General features: G+C 46.2%; 1 protein-coding gene across 2 annotated transcripts in view; it reads left to right on the forward strand.

The window, feature by feature from the left end:
• The window catches only part of KIAA1210 (KIAA1210 ortholog), a 56024-nt gene extending 29348 nt beyond the window's left edge, over positions 1 to 26676 (forward strand). For both annotated transcript variants that reach the window (XM_006277363.4, XM_014607184.3), the window contains exons 4-12: positions 3934 to 4063; positions 7148 to 7306; positions 10204 to 10269; positions 16182 to 16367; positions 17888 to 17990; positions 19304 to 20890; positions 21627 to 21778; positions 22620 to 22722; positions 24572 to 26676. In XM_006277363.4, coding sequence (XP_006277425.2) covers positions 3934 to 4063; positions 7148 to 7306; positions 10204 to 10269; positions 16182 to 16367; positions 17888 to 17990; positions 19304 to 20890; positions 21627 to 21778; positions 22620 to 22722; positions 24572 to 24747 — 2662 coding nt within the window. In that variant the 3' untranslated portion in view covers positions 24748 to 26676. The remainder of the gene's footprint in view (positions 1 to 3933; positions 4064 to 7147; positions 7307 to 10203; positions 10270 to 16181; positions 16368 to 17887; positions 17991 to 19303; positions 20891 to 21626; positions 21779 to 22619; positions 22723 to 24571) is intronic.
• The last annotated feature ends 913 nt before the right edge of the window (positions 26677 to 27589 follow it).

Here is a 27589-nt window from a genome sequence, read left to right on the forward strand (position 1 = left end):
GTCCTTCAGAGAGCAGAAACTGAAATGATGATTATTATGATTATTGAAAAACTAGAGGTGGGCAAAACCTCTCCGAGTTGGTAAGAAATGAGATGCCCTTGTCTGTCAGAGCTGTCAAGGGCACATGGGCGCTGCTCATGCCCAGCTCCCACCCTGAGCATGGACCTTATAGATACAGAGAGCATCTGAAGAGGTGAAAACTTGGTGAGGCCTGATCCTGAAGCTGTGCAGGCCGTGGGAGTTCTGGGTGCAGCAGGCTTGTGCTGAGCTTTGTGAGGCATGTCTGATACCAGAGCAGCCTTGTAACATTGGCAGCAAATACTGGTGTTTCCTCATTTCGCTTTTAAATCTTTTAGGTACAAAATGTAATTTAAAAATGATTGATTATGGCCCAAACCTCTGAGTTGTTGAGTGCTTTCCTCCAAAGCCAGAGAAACAGTAAGCAGGGGCCAAGGAGCAGAGTTTCCGTATCAGTCCAGCTCTCCAGGGGCTGAGATGAGCAGGAGGGCTGGGCGGTTGTGGAGGGTCCTACCTCACTGCCCCTTGGTCCTGTATACATGCATGAAGGTAGGGATCCCTCCTGAGTGGATGAACACAAAAGAAACTCTCTGAGGTGGTTTGCATTGAATCTCCACACCTATATGTGAGTAAAACTAACATGTAGGACAGGGGTGGCCAGAGTTACTCGCCCTGGAAGCCACATCCGATCCTTCACCCAAGGTGGAGAGCAAGGCGGGGCGGGGAGCGACCCAGAGTCGAGGGTAACCACCTCCCCTCCTGCACCACTGAGCCGCTCTGGCTTTCCCTGTGGGGAGCGTGCCCCAGGGTAAGCGGAGTGGCTGCAGCCCCCACCCCCGGCAGCCTGGTGTCCCCCGGAGCCACCTCGGGGGAGAGATGTGCGGGGCTTTGGCTGAGAAGCCCCGGAGAGCCGCAAGCACTGTGCTGGTGAGCCACAGTTTGGCCATCGCAGACATAGGAGCATCTGTTTCTATATCATCTTGTGCCAAATGCAGTGCATTGGGCTCTTAATGTGTTGAATGGTGGTTTAAACCTGCATAACGCTTCCTCCTTCTCTTGGATGATGGTGGACGGATGCTGTGCTGAAAGCAGCAGGTCTGGGGGGTGGTTTGAAGGAAGACAGGGCAGCACAGGAGGAGGGGGGACAGAGCAGCTACAGCTAGAGATTGAAGGCAATGGGACGGAAAGTCTGTGCAGCCCAGGGGCATTTGAGAGTGTGGCTGGTTGCTAGGTTTGGGTCTGGGGCTCTACATTCCTCTTCATGCTGCTTTAAGAAAGAGCAGCCTGTGGTGAGTGAATGTGGCTGAACGATTCGTTTGTGTAGGGAAGCCAGGGTAGAAGTGTAATGGCTAAAACATCTGCCTTCTCTTTTCTGGCTAACAAGGAAGCTTTAGTTTGCAAGCCAATATAAATAGACTGCCCAGGAGGACACTGTGCGTGCGCGCGCGTACACACACACACACACACACACACACACACACACACACACCCCTCTTGCAGGACAGCTTGCACCCCCCCTTGCAGAACAGCTTGCACTTGCCTCCACTAGGGCTGCAGTGGATCCCAGAGTCCCTGGTAGGCTCTGTGTGTCATGGGCAAAAGACCCAACATGTGGGTTTTTTTCCCCCCCAACCCAAAATTGGTGCTGGCAACAGCTCAAAGAGATATCAGCTCCTCTGTCAGCCTCATCCCAAATATGCACTGTAAGGACAGTCCCAGGCTCAGAGAGGTCTGTGTACACCCAGCCTAGAGTCATTTCTGGGCAACAGATGAAAATGGGAAATGCACAAAAAAGTGAGCAGCAGCTTTTTGCTATATTGATTAAGAATCTAACTGTGCCCGTCTTTCTAAGCAGAGTTATTTCAGTGGGACCTTGCCTGTATGTACAGCCTGTCACCCTGGGACATACTTCTCTAAAAGATAACACGCACAATCAGAAACTGGGGTTTACCCTTAGCGTGAACCTGTGCAAGTGCTTATCAGTGTGTGGTAATAGCAGTGGTAAAGGCAGGCATTAACTGCTACAACACCGGGAAGAGCATGAGCTCTGACCTCCGCTTGTAGCATAAGAGCTCAGATTAGTTTGGACAGGACGGGGAACATGCATCAAACATATGGGACTCCACTGAAACACGGGCGATAGGAAAGGTGAAGTGAAGTAGGCCTTGCAGATGTCAGTCCCCAGCGTTGGGGAAAAGAAGACACTTCCTCTATTTGGCAGGAAGGCACAGGGGCTTTCTTCATGGTGTGTCTTGCTTTAAGGCACACTCTCTGCCAGAGTTTGCTTCCGAAGTGAAGAGGGAATTCTAGGTTCAGAGCTCAGCGGCAGGCAGACCCGGTCCATCTGGATCCCCTGCAGGAGGCACGCGCTGGGGCGGAGAGTGGAGTCTCCCTGACAGCTCTGCAGCGAGGGCTTGCCTGTCTTTACTTCCAGTTACTCTGAGGCAAGCTGTTCAATGCAGCTTGCGTCACCTCAAAGGCAGTGTGTCCAAGGCCTGGGTTTCAGGTCTGGCAGCTGAGGACAGGAAAGAGTTGTTCATTGTTTCCTGGTGAAATGCTGATGTGAAACTTGAGTGCAGCCCACAACTGTTGTTCTGTAGGCATGGAGTATGCAGGTGCCCTGCAACCATAACCCACTCGGGGGAGCGGGCCAACTGGATCAGTCATGCTGGGCTGAATGCACTTGAGCTTCTCTGAGCATAGGAGCTCCTAGGCTTGACTGGCTTTTCAATGGGAGACCGCTGGTGCCAAGGGGTCATGGTGCAGTGTTAGTCTTGGGCCCCATTGTCACTGCTGAGCTGCCCAGCTGGAGGAGGCACCGTAGCATGCACTTCCTTACCCTGGCAAAAAAACAGTTGTGTGTGCAACCAAGCCAAGTCTGTTGTAACTGGTGCCACAACTGAGCTACCACTTAGACACGGGTCCTGGCTATGCACTGAAATGTGCCTGGGAGACCATTGTGTCCCAGCAGTCCAGTCTGTTTAGGTGGACTGCAGAAACTCTCTGTACCTCAGCATGTGCTGAGGCACGAACAACGCTCCTTCATGCTGTGGGACTTTTCCCCTATTCGCCACTGGCAAGAAAAAAAAGTCTCAGGGCTGGTCTCTTCTACATCTGGCTGCATAGGCCCTGTAGGCCCCCCTCTAGCCACCAAGGACAGCTGGCACATAGCAAAGGGCTGCAAGGGGGTGGTGAGGAGCTGCTTTGCTGGTTTTGTACCTCAGGGATTCCCCACAGTCCAGAGAAGTGGCTGGTATCCCTCTACATGAGGAAGTGACACATGGGAGCCTTGCTGGTGGGGAGAAGTGGGCTAGGAGAGCATCTAGCAGCTAGTGAAGGGAAGGGCTTTTGAATTCAGTAACTGGCATCAGCGTGGATGGATTTTCTCTAACAATAACGAAGGATGGAAATTTTTCTCAATCAAGGTCTCTGGACAGTGCTGGCAAATGCTGAGGGGCGGAGGGAACTAATGGTAGAAAAGGGCAGTAAGAAGGGAGAGGAGGTTATAAAAGTATTTTACTTGTGCCACCCCTGGCTGGCTGCAGGGCAAGGCTCAAGGTGGGAGTCTAGGTGTTTTTACAGTATTTATTATGTAGGTTATGGTAGTGTAGATCAAGCTAGGGTGTTATGCCTGGTGCCATATAAACACTTAGTGAGGATGTGCCTGCCCCCAAAGTGTACAATCAACACAGAGGAGGCGCACAAAAGATGGGAGGGGAGACGGAGGCAGAGAGAGGGACTTGCCCAAGGTCACGCAGTAGGTCAGTGGCAGCTCTGGGAACACAGCCAAGATGTCCCAAGTCCCAGTCAAATGCTGTCTTCCCTAGGCAACCACATTCATGTGTCTGACAGCAGAAGGCTAAGATCTTTCTGGGGGTGGTTGCGAATTGCTTACAGACCTTTCTTGCCTTCCAGATCCAAAGGAAGCCTGGGAAACAAAGCCCTGTCCCATGACAGTGTCTTCATTTTTGAAACAGCACCAGAAAATGCAGCTGGTGATGCATCGTCTCAGGAGAACATCCCCGGAAGAGTGAAGACCTTGCAGGTAAGTGCGTGTCTCGTGTTTGTGGGGCTGGGGGCTGCTCTACATGCCAGCTGCCAGGCTGAAAAGGCTCTGCTTGGATCCTGTACCCAACCGCTTCCTCCTGGTGTGCAGCAGAGTTTGAAACTGGTTTTGGAGTGCCCACAATATGCATGGCCTTGCCGAGGTAACACTGCTTCCCTTTTCCTGCCCCAAATTGTTTACCACCTAGATTTTCCCCCCGTTGAAGCACATCCTCTTCTGAGGGGCTTTCCATTCTGTACTTCCTTGCTTCACCTTTTGGACTAAAGTCATTTGTTTTCATGGATTTGTGTCAGTCTCTTGGCGGCAGTTCTGTCCTGAAGTATGCCTTCTCCATTGTCCAGTGGCAATGACTGCTCTGGGCAGTCAGGGTGATGGATGGGTAGGAGCATTGCTAAAGACAGCTGTATTTATATCCTTGTTCTCTTATCGCTGTCAGCTGAGGAGACATTCTGCTAGGTCACTTCCTTCTTCCAAGGCACATGCTGAACCCTCCTTGACAACCTCCTTATCAATCCCTTGGTCATGGTTATTGCACTCGGACAGCTGCCTGACTTCCAACACAGAGATAAAAATTTAAGGTTATTCCTGGGACAGAAACAAACTGTTGACAATATGTCCCAAGGCCATGGAGACGCTTCAGTGCAAACCGCTGCTGCAAAACAAGGTTGCATCACATGGTAACTAACGGAAGATGCGCAGAAGGACTTCTGGCTCCACAGAAACACAGCTGAGGCCAAGTTTCAGTCCAGGATATTGCTTGTAAAACAATGGGAGCAGCAGGGGAAGGGCAGTACGTTTTCATATAACAGGCCTTGTTCAGGAAAAAGCACCTTTCCATTTTGTGTAATGGGACTCTGCTCTCTGCAGCCCCTTGAATGCTCTCCTTCTGCCATGCACTGTGCTTCACCGTGGCAGAGCGCTGCCAGGGATAGATTCTACCCAAAAAGAGAGCACATTTCCTTTAGCTTAATGCTTGTTTGGATCAAAAATCTGCACATCAGCAGATCCCGATATTGTCTTAGCTAGTGGATCATCTAGTTCTGCCAGTGCAAGAGAAGACTGCAGTTTCTCTCTTCTGTAACATTTTTCCCATTGCGTTCCAACAGTTACATTCATAGAAGTGGGGCAATTGCAGAATCTACTCACACTTCTTTACTTGGAGGTGGCGCACGTGGGTTACAGATCTCATTTGCTGGCTACATATATGTAGTTCTTTGGGCATGGACAGATGATCACTTATCCCGGAGTAATTTACACTGGTCTGTGTACAAGTGGAAGTTACTCAGGCACTGACAGATGAGGAGCTGTCCCTGGGTAGCAGCATGGAGGATGTAGCTCTCAAGTAAGCAATAGTCTGCTTACCTTTAGTAAATGACTGTCCTGGAATGGAAGTGGACAGACAACACCTAAACCAGTGTATCTTCCAATGGGAGTGTTTGACTTCTGATTCTTTCAGGGTAATTTGACTGGGAGGCATAACTCCTGGTTAGAGCTTATATCATTTGTCCACTCATTTTTTTTACACCTGTGTAAGTGTGTGGGCTGTCCATGCTCTTTGAACAGCGTGTCCTGTGTTTAGCATTTGCATTACTTTTATTTCTCCAGTTGGTTTAGGGAACATGTACATTGTGCTAGGCAAATGGAAGCTGTCTGAGGTTAGAGGACTTGGACCTGACTCTGCCCTGCTCCTTGGGTAGTCGCATATCCCCATAGATGCAAAGCGGGGTAAAATGACAGCATTCTGAAACCGGAGGTGACTCCATGGGCTGGATGCGGCCCTCAGGGCTTCCCACAGCAAGGAGGGAATGCAGAAGAGTGGCAGCCTTAATTTCCACAGCTCCTGTATCCTTAATTGCCATCACTTTTCCTGCCACCAAATTTCCAGACCTGTGGGGAGCCCTGCAGGCCAGATAATGGGGCGGTGTACCAGATTAGGGCCACAGATTGGTCCTACACATTGGATTTAGCTCATGCAGGGCTAGATGAATTGGGCATCCCTGTTCTAAATGCATTATGCAGAGGAATGAATGGCTGCTAGGACTGCAGAGAATCAGGCATTTGAGGCTTACAAATTCCAGCTCTGGTCTAGTAAGCAAAAGACCATAAAAGCAGGCCCACCTATCTGCCAGGCAGCCTCAGATGAGCCACTTCTGGTTGAGAGGCAAAAATTGTCTTCAGACCTTGTCTGTACTACAGCCTTGACATAGCTGGCTCAGGCCATGAGCTTCAGAACCGGTGTTTCCTGAGATTGACTTTTGTTTAAGAAGGAACATCTGGCTGCTTGTGGGGTTGCAGACTTTGTTTTATTTTTCTAGGATCACAGTCTGCCAGAGCAGCTTTTTTTATGCATTCTTGCAAAACTTTTCCCATACTCCCTGATAAACATATGTGACTCCTGTCCACATGATTCCTCCCTTTATACTCAGGCTTGGCCAGTGGTACTGGAAGAGAGCGAACAAGGTGATTCTTTGGGAGGCACCAACTTAATTTTCTCTTTTTGTATGAAATACACATGCCAGAAGGATCCTTCAGATCATCACCTGCTTCTTCACACACAGGCAGAGCCCAGACACTTTCGCTAAGCGTCTGTGAAGAGTTGTCAGTGGTTAGAAGAGTTTTGCAAAGGACGGTTGTCCAAATAAATTATGGTTTTGGGAGCCACCAAGCCCCAGCCTCTGGAGGGCTGTGCGAGCATCCTGGTAAATGTTACCACAAATCAGTCTTTACCTGCGCTACCTAATCAAGTATCCGAGGAAGACAGGCATCTGTTAGGAAGAGAGATTAAGTGATTTGACTAAGGTCACCAAATTAATCTGGGGTGATGAGGTATCTGCAAAAAGTAAATTGTTTTTAAATCTTTCGAACAGCAGTCAGCTCTCAGGAGTCCTTGAGGAATGTAACTAAATCAAATTGGGCCAGTTACTAATTTCTCTGGATGCTCTTTTGGGAAGGTTTCGAAAAGCTTTTGCCTGATAACTGGGTAGATCTGTTCTTAATGAAGATTTCTCCCTAAGAGATAAAGCCATTTAAATACTTTGTTCTTCACTTCCCTTTGCCCCCCAGCTCCAGTTACAACAGAACATCAGACTTGGATCTCCTCCTCTTGTTATAACCAGCAGGAAAGTGGAAGACCCAGGTGCTGTTTCAGAAGATGATGGATTACCTAGAAGCCCTCCAGAAATTTCCACTCTTCACGAAGTTCTAACGGGTTCGCCAAGCAAGGTATGTACTTCATGCCATGTAAGGGCTTGAGGTTTAAAGTGAATTGTATAGAGTAAAGGTTGGTTGGACAGTTATTTTTTTTTTCTTTAAATCTGCAGTCAATATAAGTGTTTTGTCATCAGTTATTACGTTTACCTCCCTACCATCTTTTATTTGCAAAACCCTCAGCTCTGAAGCAATGGACAGAATGGTTTCCTTCTTTTAAACCTAATTCCAAAACCGGAAACAAGCAGAACCAAAAAAGCACTCCTATTGATTTACTGCCCAGTTTGCAAATAAATGTAAGAGGTTGTTAAAGATAAAATTGTTTGCAGAAGTTCAGCTCGTATTGGAAGAGTAAAAGATAAATGTCTAGAAAGATCAAACCTACTGCACTTGAAATCTGAAGTGGATAAGGCAGGAGCACAGAATGATGATATTTAACTGATGTTCCTTCTAGCATTGTTGGTCTATGATGCCTTTGCTTCTGCACCTCATGGAAGACCCATCACTGAATTTCAGGCAGGAATACTCAGAGTATAGGTTTCTATAATCACTGAATGCATAAAGGCTGCACTGCTGCCTTTAGTTTTTGTGTGCAACTAGAAAAATTGTATAATAACTAGCTTCATCTATGGATAAGCTGGTGTGAGAGATACCTGGGGATGTGTTCTGTAACCGTACGTCAGTCCCGGCCCAACTCAGTGTAGTCCTAGTCCTAGAAAAGATACTATTTGTCTAGAAAATATTCCAGATGCAACTTAAAATATTAGAGACTACAGGTTTAAAAACCATGCCTTTCACTATCGAGTTCTGGTAATAGCCTTCTGTGTTTATGGACATGCAGAGATGGGCAAAAAGTCTTCAGGAATCACCAACCATATTGTAATAGATCCTAGAAACAAGGAAGAAAAAAGTGTGTTCTGGTCTCATCTCTGACTGAGTTACTTAAAGCTGCAAGGATCAGCAAAGAACAAATAGCGCTTTGAGTAACACTGCAATTCACTCGCTAGAATGAAAGGTAAAATACTTGTAGGTAAGACTAACACAGCTGGCAGATTTATATCAAGTAGTCCTATAGACAACAGTGTCCTGACTTTGACTCTGAGGTCAGTTAGGATTAAAAGGAAGACCCAAGCAAAAAGGATTTAAACAGTAATGAAAGCAGACAGATAGCCTTTAAAACTCAGCCATTTGTCAACTCCTGCCATTATTTACATTCACCTGGGAGGAGCTAATTAATCTGAGTTTACCATGTATGGTTGTGGGAGGTGAGAACTAGCTTCATCTTTGAAAGGCCTGTTTGAAGACGAGGCAGAACATGGACATACCGTCCCAGAATGGTCCAGCAGAATCTTAGAAGAGGATCCCGCAGGGTGTCTGATGAATGCAGTGAGTGAAGAAAGCCACTGTTCCTGTTCAGTTGAGCAGTGATGGATGTCAGCACAGAGACTTCCAAATGAAAGCAGAGCAGAGGGGAGATGGGAGCATGCTTCACTTGCCCGAGGTACTGTATGAAAGGCAAAGCAAACAAAGAAAGAGAAGACATGATTTAAGGAATTCAAGTAACAAGTTCATGATGCAAGACAGATAAAAACCTGTTGCCCCTGGGAGAGAACATAGTTCCAATAGTGATAGCAGGTTCACTTGAATGAAAAGAGAACCACGTGCCTTTTGCCATCTACTGAAAGCTGAAGCTTGACAGCATTACAGTGCCTTTACCAGTCAGGATTATGGCAATGGCCTGAAACTCATGTGTCTCAAGGGTGGGGAAAAACAAGGAGCAACACTGCATCAGAAAAGAACGAGCTGAAAAGCAGCTGTTGTCATAAAGTTTTAGCTGGAGCAACATTTGGGTAGAGTGACTTGCGTGTTGATGCATGAGGAAGTAGTATCATTCTTGGGTTCATGAAAGCCTTATTTCCTCAAGTGAAAATGTTATGAGGTTTAAAACATTTTCCTCCTAGAAGTTTATCCCTCTTGTTGAATTGGGTACTGATTGTTTTGCCGAAGGTCACCAAGGTAGCAGAAAGATGGGGCAGCGTGTATGGTGCTAATCTGGGACTCGGGAGACCTGATGAATTCAAACCCCAGCTCCACCCCAGAGGTCCCATGTGATTATGGACAAGTCAGCTTCTCTGATATGTCCACATGATGGAATACAGGTTGAAGAGCCATCTTAATGCAACTATTTCATTTCTGGTGGCTTCTGAACGAAGGTATCGCTGCACTGTGCTGGGTGGCCATACCCTCTTTGTGTCCATTCCCTGTCTGTAAAAGGGGGAAGACATCAGTCCCTATCTCACAAGGTTGTGGTGACAATAATAATACATTAAGGACAGTGAGCCGCTCAGCAAGTTCTGTAATAGAAGCCGTAAAAGTGTCTTAGAATAGATTACTACAAAATGGCACAGGAATACAGAATGGGGGAACTGAGCTGAGCCCTCCAGGGAAGCAAACATGGCTAAAGAAACTAAAACTCCAGGTGATTCAGTGTGGGCGTGGGGGCTTTATTCCTTTATTCTTTATATTAAGAACTTTCTTCCTGTATTAAAATGTTCCAGGGTGTTTCAGTGATGATTGATTTGAGTGAACAAAGCTGGTACTTCTTGTTCTGAATACTCAACAGTGGCAGAAAGTTAGGAGGCTGAGGCATGTATAGCTAGGCACTGAGCTGTTGTGCATTGCAGCCAAGTGCATCTGATTGCATGGAAGAGGCTTCAGTCCTTTGCATTGGATCAGCAATGACAAATGAATGAACAAACGAATGAGACCCTATGCAGTGGTTAGTTTTCCATGTTAACCTCTCCTGTGTCCTTCCTGTTGTATTTTCTTATGATTATCCTTTTATATTCAGTCCCTGAGAACTGTATGTGTTGCTTCCCCTGACTTATCCTTTTCCTTATTTTATCCCACAGTCCTCCAACCCCGTTCAGCGCCATAGCTCTTTGAGTTTAGGTGGAACAGACAGTGAAGATGAACAGGTAAAGAGTTGCTTTTCCTGCTACTGAAGTGTTGGAGAAAGTTTGTGTGGTACTGATATTGCTGTTCTTGTATCCGGTCTGGGTAGATGCCCAAAGGCAAACTTCAAAAGCATGGGTGGATCCAGGATTTTAAAAGGGGGAGGTATGAGAACAGTGACTGACACTGCAGGGGTGGCTGCATCCCTTTTCCAGCCTCCCCATCCCAAACTGGGGCAGGGAGGCCACGCACGTGGGGACTTTTTTGAAGTCCCCAAATCAGGTAAAAAATCTCCCTCCTCCCTTTGCTGCACCCCATCCCTTCTCCCATGTGTTCAGGAGGACCTCCCCGCTACTCCCGGCCTCCCTTCATCTTCTTTACTTACAAAAAGGGGAGATCCACCTGTCACAGCCACTGCTGGGGCTACGGAAAGTTGCTCTGTGGGGAGCCAGGCTTAGCCGGGGACAGTGGTGACAACAGGTGGGTTCCCTCTCCCCGAGCCTGCTTAGGGGCTAGCGAGGAACACCGTAGGGAACCAGGTATAGAGGGGGAAACTGCCTGCTGTTCTTGGCTGAGCCCAGCTTCCCCTGCAGCCTAGCCGGAGCGGGGCAGGAGCAGCTCTAGAGCTCCCCCCACCTTTGGGTCAGCTGGGGACAGCGAGGGTGCAAGGAGATGCTGCTTAGTGTGGAGGGGAAGGGAGGAGGTGCTGAGAGTAGGGAATTCTTCCCTGCTTAAAAAAAGTCCCCAGCTGCTGTTCCCACAATGTGGTCTGAAGGAGGGGTGTAGTTGGATCCACCCCTGTTCACAACCAATCCAGAGAATGATGTGTGTGTACAGAAAATTGCAGGTAAAGGAGAGTGTTGGTCAACAAGCAAAGTAATATCTGAAGTTGGCTTGCAGGTAACGGATGAGCAGAAAGAGGGGCTGCGTTCTGCATTGTCTGCGGTGGTAGCTTTGGCAGCTGTAGTCACACAATATGGACAGTAACATTAACACAACAGTGAACGTGTCAAATTAGCAGAGATAATATAATACTGAAAAACAAGTTATTTACACATACACATTTATATTTATATTGATTGAAAAGAAATGTGTGCACATGCTCATATCTATGCTTACCTCTAAGGTCTAACAGTAGCTGCTGCTTAGTGAATCTTGTCTATCAGGGTGGTCGCGTATAAAGCTTTCGGCCTCTCGCAAGTGCCAGGTGTCCCAGTGGAAAAGGGCTTGAGCTAAACAAAAAGGGCTTGATCTAAACTGCAGCCTCCCTCAGGATGTCAGCGGTAGCAGGGAGAAACTGGTCGTACTTGTAGCCCAGCACAACCTAGTCATGACCCAGAAGAAGCCGGGGTTACAGTCTCTATGTGAAAACCTAGAGGACTTTCACCCAGACTGTCCATGTCAGCTGGGGGAGAACAGGTTTCCATAGTCTCCAGTGTCTGTCAGACTCTCAAGGTAGGTTTGCTGTTTTAGTTAAGCAAATGGCTGGCAGATGTCAGATCATATCCTGGTGACCTCTGATCTCGAATGGTCATAGCAAAGGTGGCAACCCCTCTCTAGCTGCAGACGGCCTGCTCTCTCTAGTCACAGCCCATGGGCATGTCCTTCCCAGGCTCATGGATGGAAAGGGGAGGGGATGTTCATGGGCTCACACCAAATGCTGACACTGCTGGGAGCACGGCTGTCCTCCACATGGGAAACCCACTGAAGAGGAGGTTTAACCCTTCAGATATCCATGAGTAAAGGGTGAGCTGCAGATTGCACATGTGTGTGCACAGCCCTGCACGGGGGCCTAGCTATGCAGAGCAGCATCTCCGAGGCCACTCTTCTCAAACTCTCTGGAGGATGAGAGGGGCCATTCAGTGCTGCTGTCCTGCCTGCGGCTGAGAGCCCATCCTGTCCTGTCTCCAGCTTTCTGGAGAGGTTGCCTCCCACTCCCTCAGACTGCAGTCTCCCACTCCCCTACTTGCTGCTGTCTCAGGAAGCTGCCTATCCAGATGGGTCACACACAGGGCTAGAAAAAACCCTTCTCCAACTGTATGTGCATTGCACAGCGAGTCTCTTTGCACATATCAAATTGTTAGTTCAGTTTTCCCTGCTGTAGTTTGAGGTATCCTTTCCTTGCACCTATTAGCCAAACTCTCCTTTCCACAATCTAGTTGCTGGTTGTTCCTTATAAAATCAGATGGCCCCATTGCCCTGACCCTACTGGCCTTAAGCTCTTTCCATCCCACTTTGCCTCATGATGTTCTGAGCAGAAAAGGGAAGGCTGAGAGCTGGGAAAGAAGAGAGAAAAGTACCTTCTCTTCCCCATTGCACAATATTCCCCTACTTACAGGCTCCTGCTGTTGTGGTTCAGTGGTAGACTCCTTACCTGCCATGCAGGACACCGAGGTTTGATTCTCAGCTGCGCATATAACGACAGCTATTAAGGCACTGAACACCTGGACTCAGTCTGGCCTTTGGATTCTGTCTTAATGGTCTAAATGAAGGATGGAAGATCTGGCCAGCTTATAGTCCTCCGTACTCCTGCCCAGGCATATGTGTTGAAGGTCCTGGTAACCTCTCGCGCATACACCAGGATCCAGAAGGATCGACAGTTGCCTACTACAGGATCCTGATTTTCCTTCTCCATTTGCTTAGAAGCTGGCTGGCCTCTTTCTCCCTCCTTACAAATGCAGCATCTGTTGCTTCTCCCAAAGAAGTCTGCATTAGCTGACTTGCTTAATGGAAATGCTGCACCTACGTTTATCTGCATTTAAGAAAGTCTTTCCTTACACTGTCGTCACCTTGGCTGTAACATTCTTAACCGTTTTAAAATAAAACTATGATGTTGCGGATCATACGTGTCTTAAATCAGAACTGCACTCCTCCAACAGACACCCTGAACACAATAGCTATTTTGAATCCATAGCCCTATGTTTTACCTAACAGAAGTGCTATGTGTTAAGAAAACTCTCACCTCATCCTGGTCCTGGGATAAGAGGGGCTAAGTGCAGTGACTTGACTAGTCCCCTTGCCTTCCTGAAAGTGATGGTAACTTGGTTGTCTAGCCCTGCAATGGTTTTCTGCATTCCTGCTGTCCCCTCTTTGGGAAGCCCTCAAAGGGCATGTGTGTATTTGTACACTCCCATCAATGGCCTGCAGATTTATAAATGCACATTTCCTGGTTGTCTGGAAGATAAACACGGGCTATCACTTCAAAAACATAACAACATAACAAAAACATAAAGTAAATCACTTCCCATTTTCAGAGCCGCTACCCAGTGTCAAACCTTTGCCAAATTGCTTTTACAGAGCTCTAACTTCCTTGGCTTCTGTAATTCACAGTAATTAAGAGCAAAGCAAAGTCCCAATTTGTAAGGATGAGGAAAGTTTAATTGGTATGAAAGCTGCTGAGGAAAAATCTTTCCTAGCTGCAATGGTTTTCCTCTACACAAATACCAGTCATAGCAGAATGCCTTCCCTTCAGGATCTATCCACCCAACCTTCTCCCTTTTAACTAAAAGCTAATCATTAAGGTAGAGACTTTATTGGCTTCTCTGCCCCAAAGAGAGTGAAATCGATTTCTAGTCACTGCTAGGAAAGCAAAGCATCCCTCCCCGCACTGAGATGGGAATGCAGCACTGGATGTTCGCTAAATCCTAGTTTTAGCATGGCCCAGGCACAGATCCTCAGGTAGAGTAAATTGCCATGGAGCCCTTAAGAAGGAAGGGTTGATTAGCCGTGCAAGGAAGGTAAGTCTTACTGGACAAAGACAAGCACAAGCTATTAAGTGCACAGAACCAAGATGCAATAGAACTGCAGAGTCTGTGTTTTTTTTCCTAAAATATATGGCAACATGTTACATTTGGGGTCAGCTACAGCAGAGTGCTAAAAAACACTTGCAGCCTCTACTTGCAAGATGTTGGCATGTGGGGGCGGGTGGTGGGGGAGCCACAAGAGGCCTGAACCTTGTGGCAGGGCAGTCCTGGCCCCTTCCCTGCCGTCTGCCCCAACGCGCATGTGCAAGCAAAATGCCTTTGTGTGCCATGCTCTGGCACCCGTGCTGGGAGATGCCTACCCCTGTGTTGCATGTCTTGTCAAACCGTGTATTGGGACCCATACAAATGCAGCCGCTGAGTTTGTACAACAGTGTGTCACTGATTTCAGGATCAGGCCACTGGTACACTAAATGAGCACCGCCATAATTTTAAACCTGTGAGATGGAAGAATTTGTCTGTGGGAAATGGGTAACAGCATTACGATTTTTATTTCATTCTAGTGAGCCATATAGATTTCTTATTAGTCCTGCAGTATTGTAATAATTTGCTTCTTTCCCAAAGATGTTCTTTTTATTTCTCTTGAGGAATTTACACACTATGAAATAAGAGAGACCTAAAATTACGGTAACAGATTCAGTGGGGAAGTTGTTTTAATTCTAGGAGCTGAAAAGCATCAACAGCAGCAGTTACTTTTTCTTAAATGGAGATGCGTACGATGAGACTGATATTAGGAATATAGTTGGGGGAAAAAGCCTTTTGTAGCACAGCTCCCATTCTAATTCTGGGTTTATAAATCAAACTGAAAATGGTGACTCATTCTTGCAACCAGAGTTCAAGGTTTATTTTTTGTTTTTAAGGCAGGCAACCAGATGCAGCCTGTTGGTTTAAATTAAACTGGATGAGTCCTTGGTAAAAGCCAGGATTGTTAACAGATCCTTTTTAAAGTGACTCTTTTATGTACCGTTGGATGCTCTTAAGATAATGACTCTTAAAAAAAAAAAAATTGCAAACTTGACTGTATTTCATCACGGTAGTCAGTATTTATATTGGAAGTCTTAAGCCTTAAATTTCATTAAATATTTGTCCGGTGGAATTTTTCTTTGAACGGAGCTCTATGCCATCCTGTTTTGTCCAATCCTGTCACTCTCACGTGCACTGTACATCATTGACTCATAGGTTGATGCTGCATTATGCGATATAATTATTCACGATGTGGGAAACTGCACATTCTTGTCTGAAGAGTCTGTAGGAACATTTTATTCACTCAGCATTGATTACATTTCCTTGACTCTGAGTTATGTTTCCCATTCAAGCAAACCCCAAATCTGAATGCCAAACCCTTTACAAACTGCCATGTTTCATGGTACTGTGGCTTGAACCATAGAAAACGGCAATTTTTTAATGTTAAACAAAGCTCATTTGAAGTGCCTATGAAATTGCCAGTCTCCCAGCCAGCCAGCCGAGTTTGAGTTTCAAACTAATATAACAAAACCAGACAAACGTTGCCTAGCTTTTGGGTTTCAGTGCAAACATGTCTGCCTGCTCGGTTTATAAGAGAATCATCTTTTTATATGCTGCAGACATTTGGTTCCCAAGGCTAGCATTGTTGTGGGGATGTCTGCACCTCCAAAATGGTCCAGGGCTGCTAGATGCAATGGGACGTAGGACTGCTGTGTGAGTTCATGGGGGGGAAATGAAAGAACCAAATGACTGCCTTTGAACCTGAGATGGTAAGGAGCAGTGAGCACTAATACTTCTGTGCCTTTATGCTGTTGCACTGTCTCCTACTGTCCTGAGGAAAAAGCAAAGGGGACCTTGTTTAAAAAAACTGCAGCAGTGTCTCCTTCTGGTGCAAGTAGGTATTGCTAATTGTTCATTAATATTTATAGGACCTGGGAGAGGAGTGGCAAAAGCTGATACTGTGTGAAAGGAAAACTTAGCTGTGTCCCACTTCTGTGTAAGGTACAATCAGTGACAAAGAAATCCATTGGCATGGGACATCTCTTTAAAGTGCTGAAAAATTCAGCTGCTAATGTCTTAATGCCATTTGGTTTAGGAGTGAAAACATGCAAAACCAGTCATATGAACTAGAAGAAGGTGGCAATGGGAACTGCTTTCTCAGGTACAGGAGAGCCAAGCAAAATACATAGCGAATTATTGGTGTTTTACAGATCCCCTCTGAAGCTCCCTCTGCAGTCCTTGCCAATCCAGCCTCCCAAGCCAGCAACACGCTTCCTGTCGACTTCAGCACTCCTGCCAGTCCCGTGGGCTGTCTGGATACTTCCGCAGCCAAGCACAGGATTGCACTAAACCCACGGAAACAGAGAGTCTTCACTAGTAAGAACCAGCAAATCCTGGTAAGTCTTGCTGTGCGGATGAGGGCACCATGGGAGATGCTGGTGTATGTCATGTGCATCCCACGAACAGGTTCAATACCAGAATAAATGCAACTGATTCCAGTGGGAATTGTCCTATGGGCTTTAACAGAGACTGGATCAGACAGCTGTCCTGTTTTGAGCCGAAACTCTTCCTGTGCAGCCAGGAGCAGGAGGATTGTGCTAGGGTGAGAATTAAGTTGTGGAAACAAATTGACACAAATAATCAAGAGGAGACTAAAACAACCAGTGGAATAAAGCATCCCACAGACTGGCTTAGTCAGAGCTGGTCAAAAGATGAGAATTCAGTCCTATGGAAAAGTTTGGGCCCAAAGGATTTTTACTTGAAAATTTCACCACTGTAACTCCAAAGGATTTTTGTGGTGTTTTATTCGAATCAAAATGGGGGAAAAAATCAAGTTTTTCTCCCCTTCCTCTTCCTTTTTTCAAATGGAAAAAAGCAAAGAGAGGGCAAACCTCCTATACCCAAAAGTTGATTTTGGTTTTGTGTGAATAAAACTGGAAATGTTTGTGTCCTGATTATTTCAATTAAAAAGGTTTTGAAAGATTTATTTAATTTTTTGCAAAAGGGTTTTGTTTTGGGTTTTTGGGGGTGGGGATTGGAAAAGCTTTTGTATTGCTTGACAAGACGGTTGGATTTTTTTTTTTTTAAACAAACCTTTTCTACAAAAAATAGTTCGACTAACTCTCTTTGCATCCCAAAGTTGCACTACTGTAAGAAGCCTTGGACTAGCCTTGGCCCTAGCAGCAACTGGGGTTTTGAAACCTAATATATGAAGCCTTGTGATTTCCTCCATTTGCAATGGCAGAAGGGATCACAACTGGGTGGGGAGGCTCCTGCTGGGAGAAGACCCTTGTTCTCCAGACCCTGAAAAGTGTATTGTGGGGCATATAGGATGTAAAGGGTCTCTCTGGGAGTAGTATGGCAGAAAGGTACAGAGTAGCTCCACGCAGCATTTTTTTCTCTGCACCAAGAGCATTTCCAAATGAAAATCTTTTCTGAAACAGTTGTTTTTAGGAGGAATAAGGATTCCCTTGTTTTTGTGGCTTTTTTGCCCTTGGGAAGAGGGAGAAATACCCTGCCAGGCAGACTGAGATATAAGGGAACATGTTTCCCACAGAATCTGTGATGCTCTTTATGCTGCAGCCCGTGAAAGCATAGCCATCTCTGATCTCCTGTTGACATGACACATCTGATGTATTCTCCTCCATCCTGCTGTGAGATGCCTTGAAAGCATCTTGTGTCAAAAAATGTCAATTCTACAATTATTCTGAAACCAAAACGTTGCGTTTTGAAGCATGGATGTCTTGCTCAGATCTTCATTGCAGTGGCAACATTTATTCAGGGCATGGTTTAAGTTCCAGTACAGGATTTTTTTCCCCGTGTGTGTGCACCAGTATGTGTGTGTATGTGCTTGTTTTTATAGACAATGTAAGCTTTGTGCATAATTTTTTACTCTGAACTCATTGCACCATGGTAGGTAGAGCAACTGGAAAATGAGTCGAGCTCTCCTGAAGCTGGAGAAAAGAAGAAAAGTTTGGGAAAATTACTTGACAGTGACCAGCAGGAAACTAACTGGGAAGGTAATGCCTAATCTGAAGGCTGAGTTTTTAAATCGCATAAGTGAATTTTGGTGGAGGTTACGAGTCAGGCCTATAGATTCCATGTTTAACTAAAAGCTGTATTACAACTAGACTGCTTTTGGTTTTTTTTCTTTTTTTTTTACTTTATTTGATTTTCATAATATCATAAGCTCTTACCCTACTGTCAGGCATTGGCAAAGTAGCAGTTGGTGGCAAGAAAAGTGTCACGTGCTGTGCTAAACAAGCAAGTGACGGTGATGCTAAATGGGTTGATCAGCTTTGCAGAAGGCACTAAAAAGATGGATAGAAGTAACTTTTACTAAAGCACATGGGTCACAGAGGAGCCTAACTCTCATTGGCAGGGACTTACCTTTCAGTTTTGAAAATGCTCCCCATGGTCCATAAAGAATGCCTCACACCCTGCCCCTGGAATAGGCCATCTTGAGAGATGCTGTGAAATGTGTGTTTAAAAGAAGCAAGTACATTTTCCTTGATAACTTATTCTGAATGCACTAGTAAAATCAACTGAAACTTTTACAAAATGTCCCAGTTTTTTACAAGCCTCAACTTCAGTCAGTGCACCATAAACCCACTGAGTGACTGCAGTGATAGTCAGAACATCAATGCTTTGCTATTAAGCCAAGCTCATGGACCAAACCCACAGGGCACTTAATGTTTTCTGTGTGGGGCTCAGTGCTTATGACTCTCAGACGTGAAAGAGGGAGTGACGAGTCTCAGCATCTCACAGGATTGGCGTTAAAGTAAAAAATGAGTGAATGCAATCCAGCTCTTTGGCCTCATTTGGTAGGTAGCTCAGCATCTTCTACTGCCTTTACAAAGCACCTGGAGACCTGCTGGTCCCAAAGTATTTGACCAGATCTGTAGGCTCAGATTTTGTTAAAAGACAATTCTGGAAATTAAATTCAGAAACAGCACAACAACAGGAAACGCTTTCCATTGCTGGTACTGCGGATTGTATAGTCCTGAGACTGCTGCTATGTTAGTTATGTTAGTTATTATGGTGATTTTGTTATGGCTTGGATACTTGAACTCAGGGAATTGGACTGAATTCAATAATTGAGCAAGCATCAGCCAGTTCCCAGCCCTGCTACATATTCAAATGGAAACCACACTATTTCACTAGCGCATCACCCATTTTAATGCATTTTGACAGTGTTTGGGCATCTAACAAATGGCATGAAAATGTTTGGGAATGGTTAGAAAGTAACCCAAGTGAACAAAATGAATTAGTCAGAGGTGTTGTATGAGCCGTAACCTTACGACAGAGGTTGTTTCTATTCTACTCAATACAGGTTCAGCAGTCCAGGAAGAGAGAAATGTAAAGGGGAGTAGTGCTAAGGAGCTACCAACCATAACAAAGGCTACTGATGTTGCAGATCACCCCTGGAGTTGCCTCCCAATGGCAGAAGTATTTTGTACTGTGCTGCAAGAAGATTCATGCTTTACAGAAGCAGACGATCACCGTAAAGTATCTGCATCCTGTCTGAAGGTTCAGCCTTCTCTAGTGAAGGCTGAGGAAGAGACCAAAGCAGAGGAGGAATCAGGATCTTGCTGCTTTGTGGAGTCTATTGGTGAATTCAAATTACATCAGCAAAATACTGATCCAGAAGAAATTGAACCCTCTGGTTCCCTACAGGCTGCAACAGAAGCAGCTGTCTTTCTGGACATGTTAACATCAGATTTGGGTAGCCACTGCATGGAAAAGGAAGCTGTAAATGCAGTGGAAGATGCCATCCAGGGATCTGTAACAAACCTTATGGATCAAAGTGACAAAGAGTCTGAAGATTTGGGTCTGATGCTTGGAGGTAAAGCTGAAGATCATCCATGTACTACTGAGAGCAGTTTCATCCAGCCCAACCCAGATCCTGCTCTGTGTATATCGCAGGTTCATTTAGCCATTTTGGAGGCTTCCGCTGAGAGGGAGAAGATGGCTGTTTCCATGCTTGAAGACACATTGGCACCAAAAGACGTTAAAGAAACATGTGAATTTATAGAATTTAAACCACCCACAGACCACGTAGAAACAGAAAAAAGCTCATCTGTGTCCATCTCAGATGTAGACTGCATGCTGCCTCAGAGCAAAGCAAGCAAAGAATTACCTTCCAAAACGCCTTGTCCTGTTTCAAAGATTAGTCAGGGCAATCAGCAGACGGGTGCATCTGACAATTTGGAAAAACCTTCTGTCGGCTGCCTTGCCTCCTCAAGTCTGGCAGGTTTCAAGAGTTATTTCCCTTCTAATGGCGATGTTAAGGAGAACCAGTCCAGCAACATCACTTCTCAAAAGAAAAGAAAGAAAGAAAGCAAATCCTCAGACAGTGTGAAGACTCCACTCAAATCTGCTGCTACTAAGCCAGTTCGATTCACCATTGCTCCCGCCTGGCAAAGATCTCTTTCAGGGGGGTCCAGTTCCAAGGAAGATTCGTGCGCTAGAAGCTCCCCAACATCACCCATACGCCCAGAGTTCTTCGAAGGAACGGCAAAAGAACATGCTTACTTCGACGCAGCCATGCAAGAGCCTATCAAGAACAGCCCAGAAGGCTTTGATAAGGGCAGCGAATGCGGTTTGAACTCCTGCATGGAGTGGGCAGAAAATGTTGAAAGCCCATTTGGAGTCAGACTGAGAAGAACATCATCCTTACTCAAATATCACAGCGATGCACATAATGAGTCCCCGAAGCTGATTCCATCAACGACTCAGGCTCTCGCACCTGCTTCTCTCAAGGAGGATCACAAAGTGGTTGGCACTGGAAAGCCATCTCAGGGCCTGCCAAGCAGCACAAAATCATTAGCTAAAAAATCTGATCTCCCAGAAGGAAAAAGTCCTCCTAGAAGCAAACCTGAAGAAGTGACAAAGAAGCAGCATGGCAGCAAACCTTCAGGTATTTGCACTGTATTTTTGTCCAAAATTGTTGAGAACAATAGCCATGCTAAACAATTAACAGGAGTATAAATTCTCTCTGATAGCCTAGACCCCAAGGTAGAGAACCACATTCAGCTCTGCCATCATCTGGGTTACATCAGGGCTGCAATTTGGCCTCATAATTTGAGTTTGGCTATTTGGCAGAGTTCTTAGCTTCCATATATGTGGTAGGAGCAGGAAAGAGTAGCAACCACACAGTAGCTGGAGGGGCAAATCTTCACATAGATGAGTTTTCACCTATGCTTCTTGAAACTTGCTGGTGCTTTACACATGATTTTCAGGCTACTGCAATTTAGAGCATAACCAGTTGTCACTTTATTTGTGATTTTTTTTAATTACCTGACACACAATATTTGGGATATGGAAAGGCAGCCTGTTTTTAGCTGGACTAAGTAAGAAAGATACCACATTTATTCAAAGCATGTAGCTTTGAAAGCTAAATCTTACTTCCATTTAAGTTGATGGGAGTTCTGCCATTGACTTTAGTAGGCCTGAGGTCAGGTTTAGACTCCAGCAGAAAAACAGGATTAACATCAGCTATTGCCAAGGAGCCAGGACGAAATCAGCAGGTAAAGCAGATTTGTCTTCCCACTTCTCAAAGAACAGGATAGATGCTGACAGTTTTAAAGCACCAGACTCTTTAGCTTTTGGCTAACCTAAATCCATTCTCTGCTGCGAATATGCTTCTTTTGTAGAAAAAGTCCCTGGTCCACACTTGGAAACTACTTCTTCTGAACCAGCCTGGGTGTCTATGGCAAAACTAAAGCAGAAAGGTTTCCAGGGCCATCCTTTTGCCAAAGGACATAAAGTTGAGGACAGACCTTTGACTAAAATGGATCAAGAAGAGGTACAGTGCAGTTGGGTGCCTAGTGGCGGGTGAACTAGGGTGGTTGCAAATGCTGTGACAGCATGGCTGGGCATCTCTGCAAAATGCTGCATTTTATAGTCTCGGCCTGCAGGCTTTTAGCAATGCATGCAGCAATGTTCTCCACACCTGCAGGCTGACGCTGGTGCAAATGAACAGATGTTTGTGTGACTGGTCCTCAGTTTCTGTATTACCCCAATCCTATATCTTCTTGGATCTGACCTCTTTTAGGGACTTGCCCAACACACAGTGTAATTGGAAGCAGTCCCAAGCCTGCTCTACGTTTTGACAGCTTTCCCCTGTCTCTCTGACCTGCTTCAGAGAACAGTGGTCATGGGGCAGGACTGGGAGTTTTCCGGCTGGTCCCCAGAATCCCTGTGTGATCCTGGAAAAGTTGCTTGACCTCTGAGCAGTTCTTCCCTATCTGCAAAATAGGAATAGTAACAACAGTAGGGTTGAGAGACATAGTCACTAACATTCGTAAAGGGCTTTGAGATACTTGCACACAGGTTACCATGGAAGGGTATTTCAGTGATCCATGTGATCGTAAGAGTATAGCAGACTTAATGGGGAGGGGGTACTTGCAGCACAAGCAGTGATTGCTAACCACAGCAAAAGGAAACTGTATAAAGAGAAGGATCTCCCTTGGTAGATCCCCTGCATAGCACCTGTGCCTGCTTCTTTCACTCTTGCCACGTTCTCTGAGTCGGGCCCAAAGAGCCATGCTGCCCAGCTTGGAGACATTGAGAGAAATCTGGAGCAGAGCTTTCCAGCTGTATCCTCACTTGTGGGCTCCTTATTGGACTTTTTTTTTGTCTTAAAGCAAGTGACCTGTGCTAGTGACAACTTATTGAGGAAGAGCGCAGCCCGCGGCCTGTGCCCTCAGGAGAAGAAATCACAGATGAAGATCACGTCTGCTGCAGCAGGTATGTAAGAGACTCGTGTGCAAGAGAAAGAGAAAAAGTAATTGTCAAGATCTCTGTTAGTCGGTAGTGATTTTGGGGGGGCCCAACTTGAGACACTTGATCTTCAGAGAGCAGGGGCTCAGCATTTTGAGCCATTACCTTGGGTCTAGGCCTGGACATGATGCTTCTCACCAGCTTGTTCCAGAGAAGGCATGTGGGGAATGTGAGGAGCCTTAACTGTGGTGTCAGGGCATGGAGTGGAGGAGAGGGAGTGGTGATTTACTGCTGTTAGAGACCAGGAGTAAATTGCATTTTCAAGAGATCAGGGAGGAAGGAGGGGAGGGATGCTGACGCACAGGTGTGCGAGTCATGATGCCTTTCTGCTCTGCTGCTGGGTTGGTGCAGCTGATGTCTTTGCTATCCTGCAGTCCTGTGCCTAAAGCTCCCATGGCACACAGACAAGTCAGATTTGCAGCTGATAGTACATTGGGGTAAATGCACTCCACAAACTTCAGTGAGTGAATGAGCTATCTCCCCCCATCCCGGATGGCTGGTGGGGCAGCAGATGGCTGCCTGAGGAACTGCCCTCCCACAGCAATGTTTGTGTCAGCTGCCAGCTCAGCCGTGCACAATTAAAACACAAGCAAGTGGTTTTTGGATGGACTCCGTGATGTATCAGTGTGATCCTCAGGCTTGCGAAAGTAGTTACAAAGCTCAGAAAAAGGAGGCAGGTGGGAAGCTCGAGTATGTCTTGCACTTCACGAGTGGGAAGTCCCCTCTTTGAACGCTGTTGGGAATGGCTGAGGAATGCTCCCACGCCTCTGTGCTAGTGCTGTCTGAGCCGATGGAGGCTCTGCAGTCTCCGCTGGCAATCCAGAAGCTGGCTGTGCCTGGCCTCTCAGGCTTTGAACTCTCTCCTTGGCTGAAACTCAAACCATCTGTGGCCATTTAAACTTTTCTCCATGCTGTCTTGCTCCAAGGATTGTCCTGGTGGTCCAATGTCTTCATATTGATGCTCAGCTCTTAAACATTTTACACATCTCTGATCCAGGTTGAAGTCTCTAACATGCATCTGTTCAGGTCCTGCTGTCAGGGTAACAGCCAGCATTATCAGCACTTGACCAACAAGACAGGAAGATTGCCAAGGTCTTAAACCCTTCCTCTATCTGGTTGTCCCCATATTAAATAGGGGCCAGTAATTTGCCTAGGTGAGGTGGAGGTGAATACCTATATACGATGTCCAGAGCAAGTATTAAACCGGGTTGTGCCTTTTGTCTTTCAAATGACTTCCAGTAACTTTCTCCTACCCCTGAGATGTGATGCAGCGTAGATGTGCCCCAGGCACTGAGCATGTAGGTGCCAGACTCCCATTGGCACTTGAGCTCCTGGTTCACTTAGGCACTTCTGAAAAGTCTTCCATGTATCTAGGGCTTTGCTAGGGGCAGAGTGTACTCTCCAAAGGACACAAGCAAGGCTGCTCCAGGGTCAAGGTAGATGAGATCTGCCAGCTGAGCGGACCTCAAGGGCAGGGAACTTCCCTTGGCTTTGACCAGGAGTCAGCAGATGTTTTTCACTGATTTCATCATGAGCTTTGCTGCTGGCATCCACAAACAGCTTCTGTTCACTCTGGCAGTGGAGCACAGCATCCTGGCCAGTGCTGGAGACCAGGCAGCCGAGTCATTGCCAAGAAGGTTGGACTGCTAGTTCCTGTTATGTCATCACGGCGTTGTAGGCATTGTGTGCTGCAAGCAACAGGGTTTTGCCTGGCCTTTAGATGACGTTGCTTTAAAGAGCAGGACAAAAGTTGGTTAGCAAGAGCTGCGCTTTTAACTCCCTGCTATGCTGATGATGGTTCTGGTGTTGTTTTCAGCAGGTGCAGTTGGATCTGCTGCTCAGGAAGCATCTGGGGCTCCCACTGCTGAAAAGGAAACAAGACAGTCCTCTAACCTGCCAATGACACCGTGCAGCCCTGTTGAACCCCCCTGGCTGTCCCTGGCCAAGAAAAAAGCTAAAGCTTGGAGTGAAATGCCCCAGATTGTACAATAGCAAACAAGTTCAACTTTACCAATAGCTGTATTGATCCCACCCAGTAACTTCTTCACTGTGACCGACTTTTTTGAGGATGAAATAAGAGCCTTGGAATTTTCAGCCGGTAATTGTAAATACGTGAAGATGACCTGCCATGGAAGGGGTAGCTGCCAGCATAAGGAAACCCAGCACTCCCCACGTCTAAATTCAGCTAGGAAATTCTGGCTGATCACTACATACTTACGACACATTTGACAAAGAGATAGGGACACTGCAAGAAAAGGCATTTTGGGACATTGATGCATTTCCATTCAAAACCATATTTGTGCAGTATTTGGCCTGATTTTCCTTTGACTAGTGTTAGGGAAAGCCTTCACAGCTGTGCACTGGAGCATCTAGACTGGCTGTCGCTGATGTTGCGATGATTTCCACTCTAACGTTGGGATGGGGCAGATCTGCCCACACTCTTGGCTTGCATTGTATCCGTTTCATAATGGCCATAAGCATAAAGGTGGGGTTAGCGGACTCTTGATTTGCAGGCAGCTAGAGGCACTTGGACGTGAGCATCCAACTGCACAAAGTACCACCTGCGGAAGTGGCCCAGACCTGCACGCCCTCTTGCGTTTTATTTCTCAAGGATTAGAAAAACGCTATCTCCTTTATGGGCCAGATTCTGCTCTGGTGACACCTTTGTAAATCTGGAGCAATGTCCCTGGACACTGAGTGTAAACCTATTACCAGCGATAACCTCCTTAGTTTTAATTTCTGCTCTCTAGAGATTTCTTCCCCCAAACTATCTTAGCAAAAGGTCCATCGTGAAGGGAGTGGTGGGGAGGGAGGAGACCACTGGGTTCTCACTGGAAGGACGCCTGCCTAGAGCAAAGAGCAGCCCACTCTGCATTCGTGGAGCTTTGTGGTTTACATGGTCACATTTACGGTTAGAAACAAAGCCTGTTTTCCCTTCGCTCCTCAGCTCAGAACTGAAGTTAAACATTAGGAAAGTCCAGCTACAAGCAGCCCAGCTGGCTGTCACTGAAATCTGTAGCAGTCTCACCATTGATGTTCACAGAAGCTTTGCAAAATGACGTTCCTAGTGGTGACAGCATTGTGACAGCTGAAAAACGCCCACCTGCCCTTTCTCCTTGCTGTAGCCTTGCACATTATAAGACATCTTCTGTTTACAAGCAGTACAAACAGGGGGGCCTGGCTTGGCTGGTGGAGTGTCTTTAGCAAAAAGCTGCCTAGTGGCTCTTCCGTTTTAACTCAACAGCATGCTGTCAGGTGATAGGCGTGAATGCGAAAGGCCAAATTTGATCTCAGAGCAGCTCATTACCAGAATTTCTACCTCCTAGTTCTGGCCTGAGCTTAAATCCATAACTAAATCTGTATCCAGCGTTAAGGGCTAGATTTTTAGAGACGTATTCATGCGGATGAATGCTTACTCTCACAAACCCTCCCGCTGAAGCTAATGGATCCGTTCATGTGAGTAAAACCACTGGAAAGAATACGAGTATTTCCGTCAGCTCAGTCATTTGGGCCCGTTTTACCACACGTGTGTCTCTCTTCTGAGACCTGAATCTTCCCTTGCAAAGAACTGAAGCACTTGTGTTCCTTTGAGCATTATGTAAAAGAACAAACTCGGCGCCATGTCCTGCACTTTTGGAGAGCTGATGTCACAACCACGGGTTTGCTTGTCCCTCTGTAAAATAGGCACTTTTCTATTTTTTGCAATTTCTTTTTCACTTTTGACTAGTCTGGATTGCAATCCCTCACCTTAACTACTGCAAGCCATACCAGGATCTCTCTTCCCCTGTTGCTTTCACCTTCAGTGTTGTCTTTCTCTTCTCTAATGTATGGTATGTATATATGTTTTTGTAATCCTTGCCTTGAGCTTCCTTTTGTATTCCATCTCCATATTTGGTTTACTATTAAATGCTATTGTCATAATGGGTCAGCCAAAGCTCTCCTTCTCGGGTTGGGGAAAGAAGAACAGTGGGGCCTTAATAGGGGAAGAGGCCTTTTGAAAGGCAGTTTCTATGCTATGGGAGGGATTGTGGGGTTGTCTAGACCTCAGACTGGGAGCACTTTGAGTCTAGGACTGATAGAGGAAAGACGCGAGATTTGATTTGGGGCTGTCAGGCTAGCTGAAGTGCTGTTTCTTGGCAAAGGAACTGATGTGAGGTAGGCCAGGAAAGAAGCTCGGTGAGCTGCGGCATCGCTGAGAGAGTTGCCCTCTCCCCTTTTAAAAAGATAATTAGCTGATCAGAAGAATTTGGCTGCCAGAGGAGAGCTTTCCAGCCCAGCATTGCTGAGTCAGATCTCCCCAGCTCTTGGGCACTAACATCCTGTAACCTTGAAGAGCATGTTGTTTATAAAAACCAAAGAGCAGGCTTCCTCTACAAAATCAAAGCCCATGGGCCTAATATTAGCCTTTAATAACCAGGGTATTTGACAGCTCCTGCTGTGCTTGCCAGCTGGCCAGCTCCGTGCTGCATGGTGACTTGCAGCCAGGAGGCAACAGAATAGGGAATGCAGGGAGCACCCACGAAGTCCCTCGCCCATCAAAGACAGGTCTTTCATTTCCATCACTGCGAGATGAGAGAGCATGTTGACTCCTAAGGAAGCACAGATTGGTGTGTACACAGCAGCTGCTTTGTTCATTCATTTTGCACTAACTTTTTACTCTGTACAAGGTTACAAATGCTCAGTTGTGTTTTCTGCCACTTGCACCATGCAGCTGGCTCTACCGTTTTGTATTCTCAGTGGGTTTTTAATATATGACTCAGATTCAACATCATTTGGAAATTTCCTGACAGCCTTGTGCAAGGCACAGTAATGAAATCCTTGCCCCATTATGCAC

Source organism: Alligator mississippiensis, chromosome 8, assembly GCF_030867095.1.
Source record: "Alligator mississippiensis isolate rAllMis1 chromosome 8, rAllMis1, whole genome shotgun sequence".
NCBI classification, from domain to species: domain Eukaryota; kingdom Metazoa; phylum Chordata; order Crocodylia; family Alligatoridae; genus Alligator; species Alligator mississippiensis.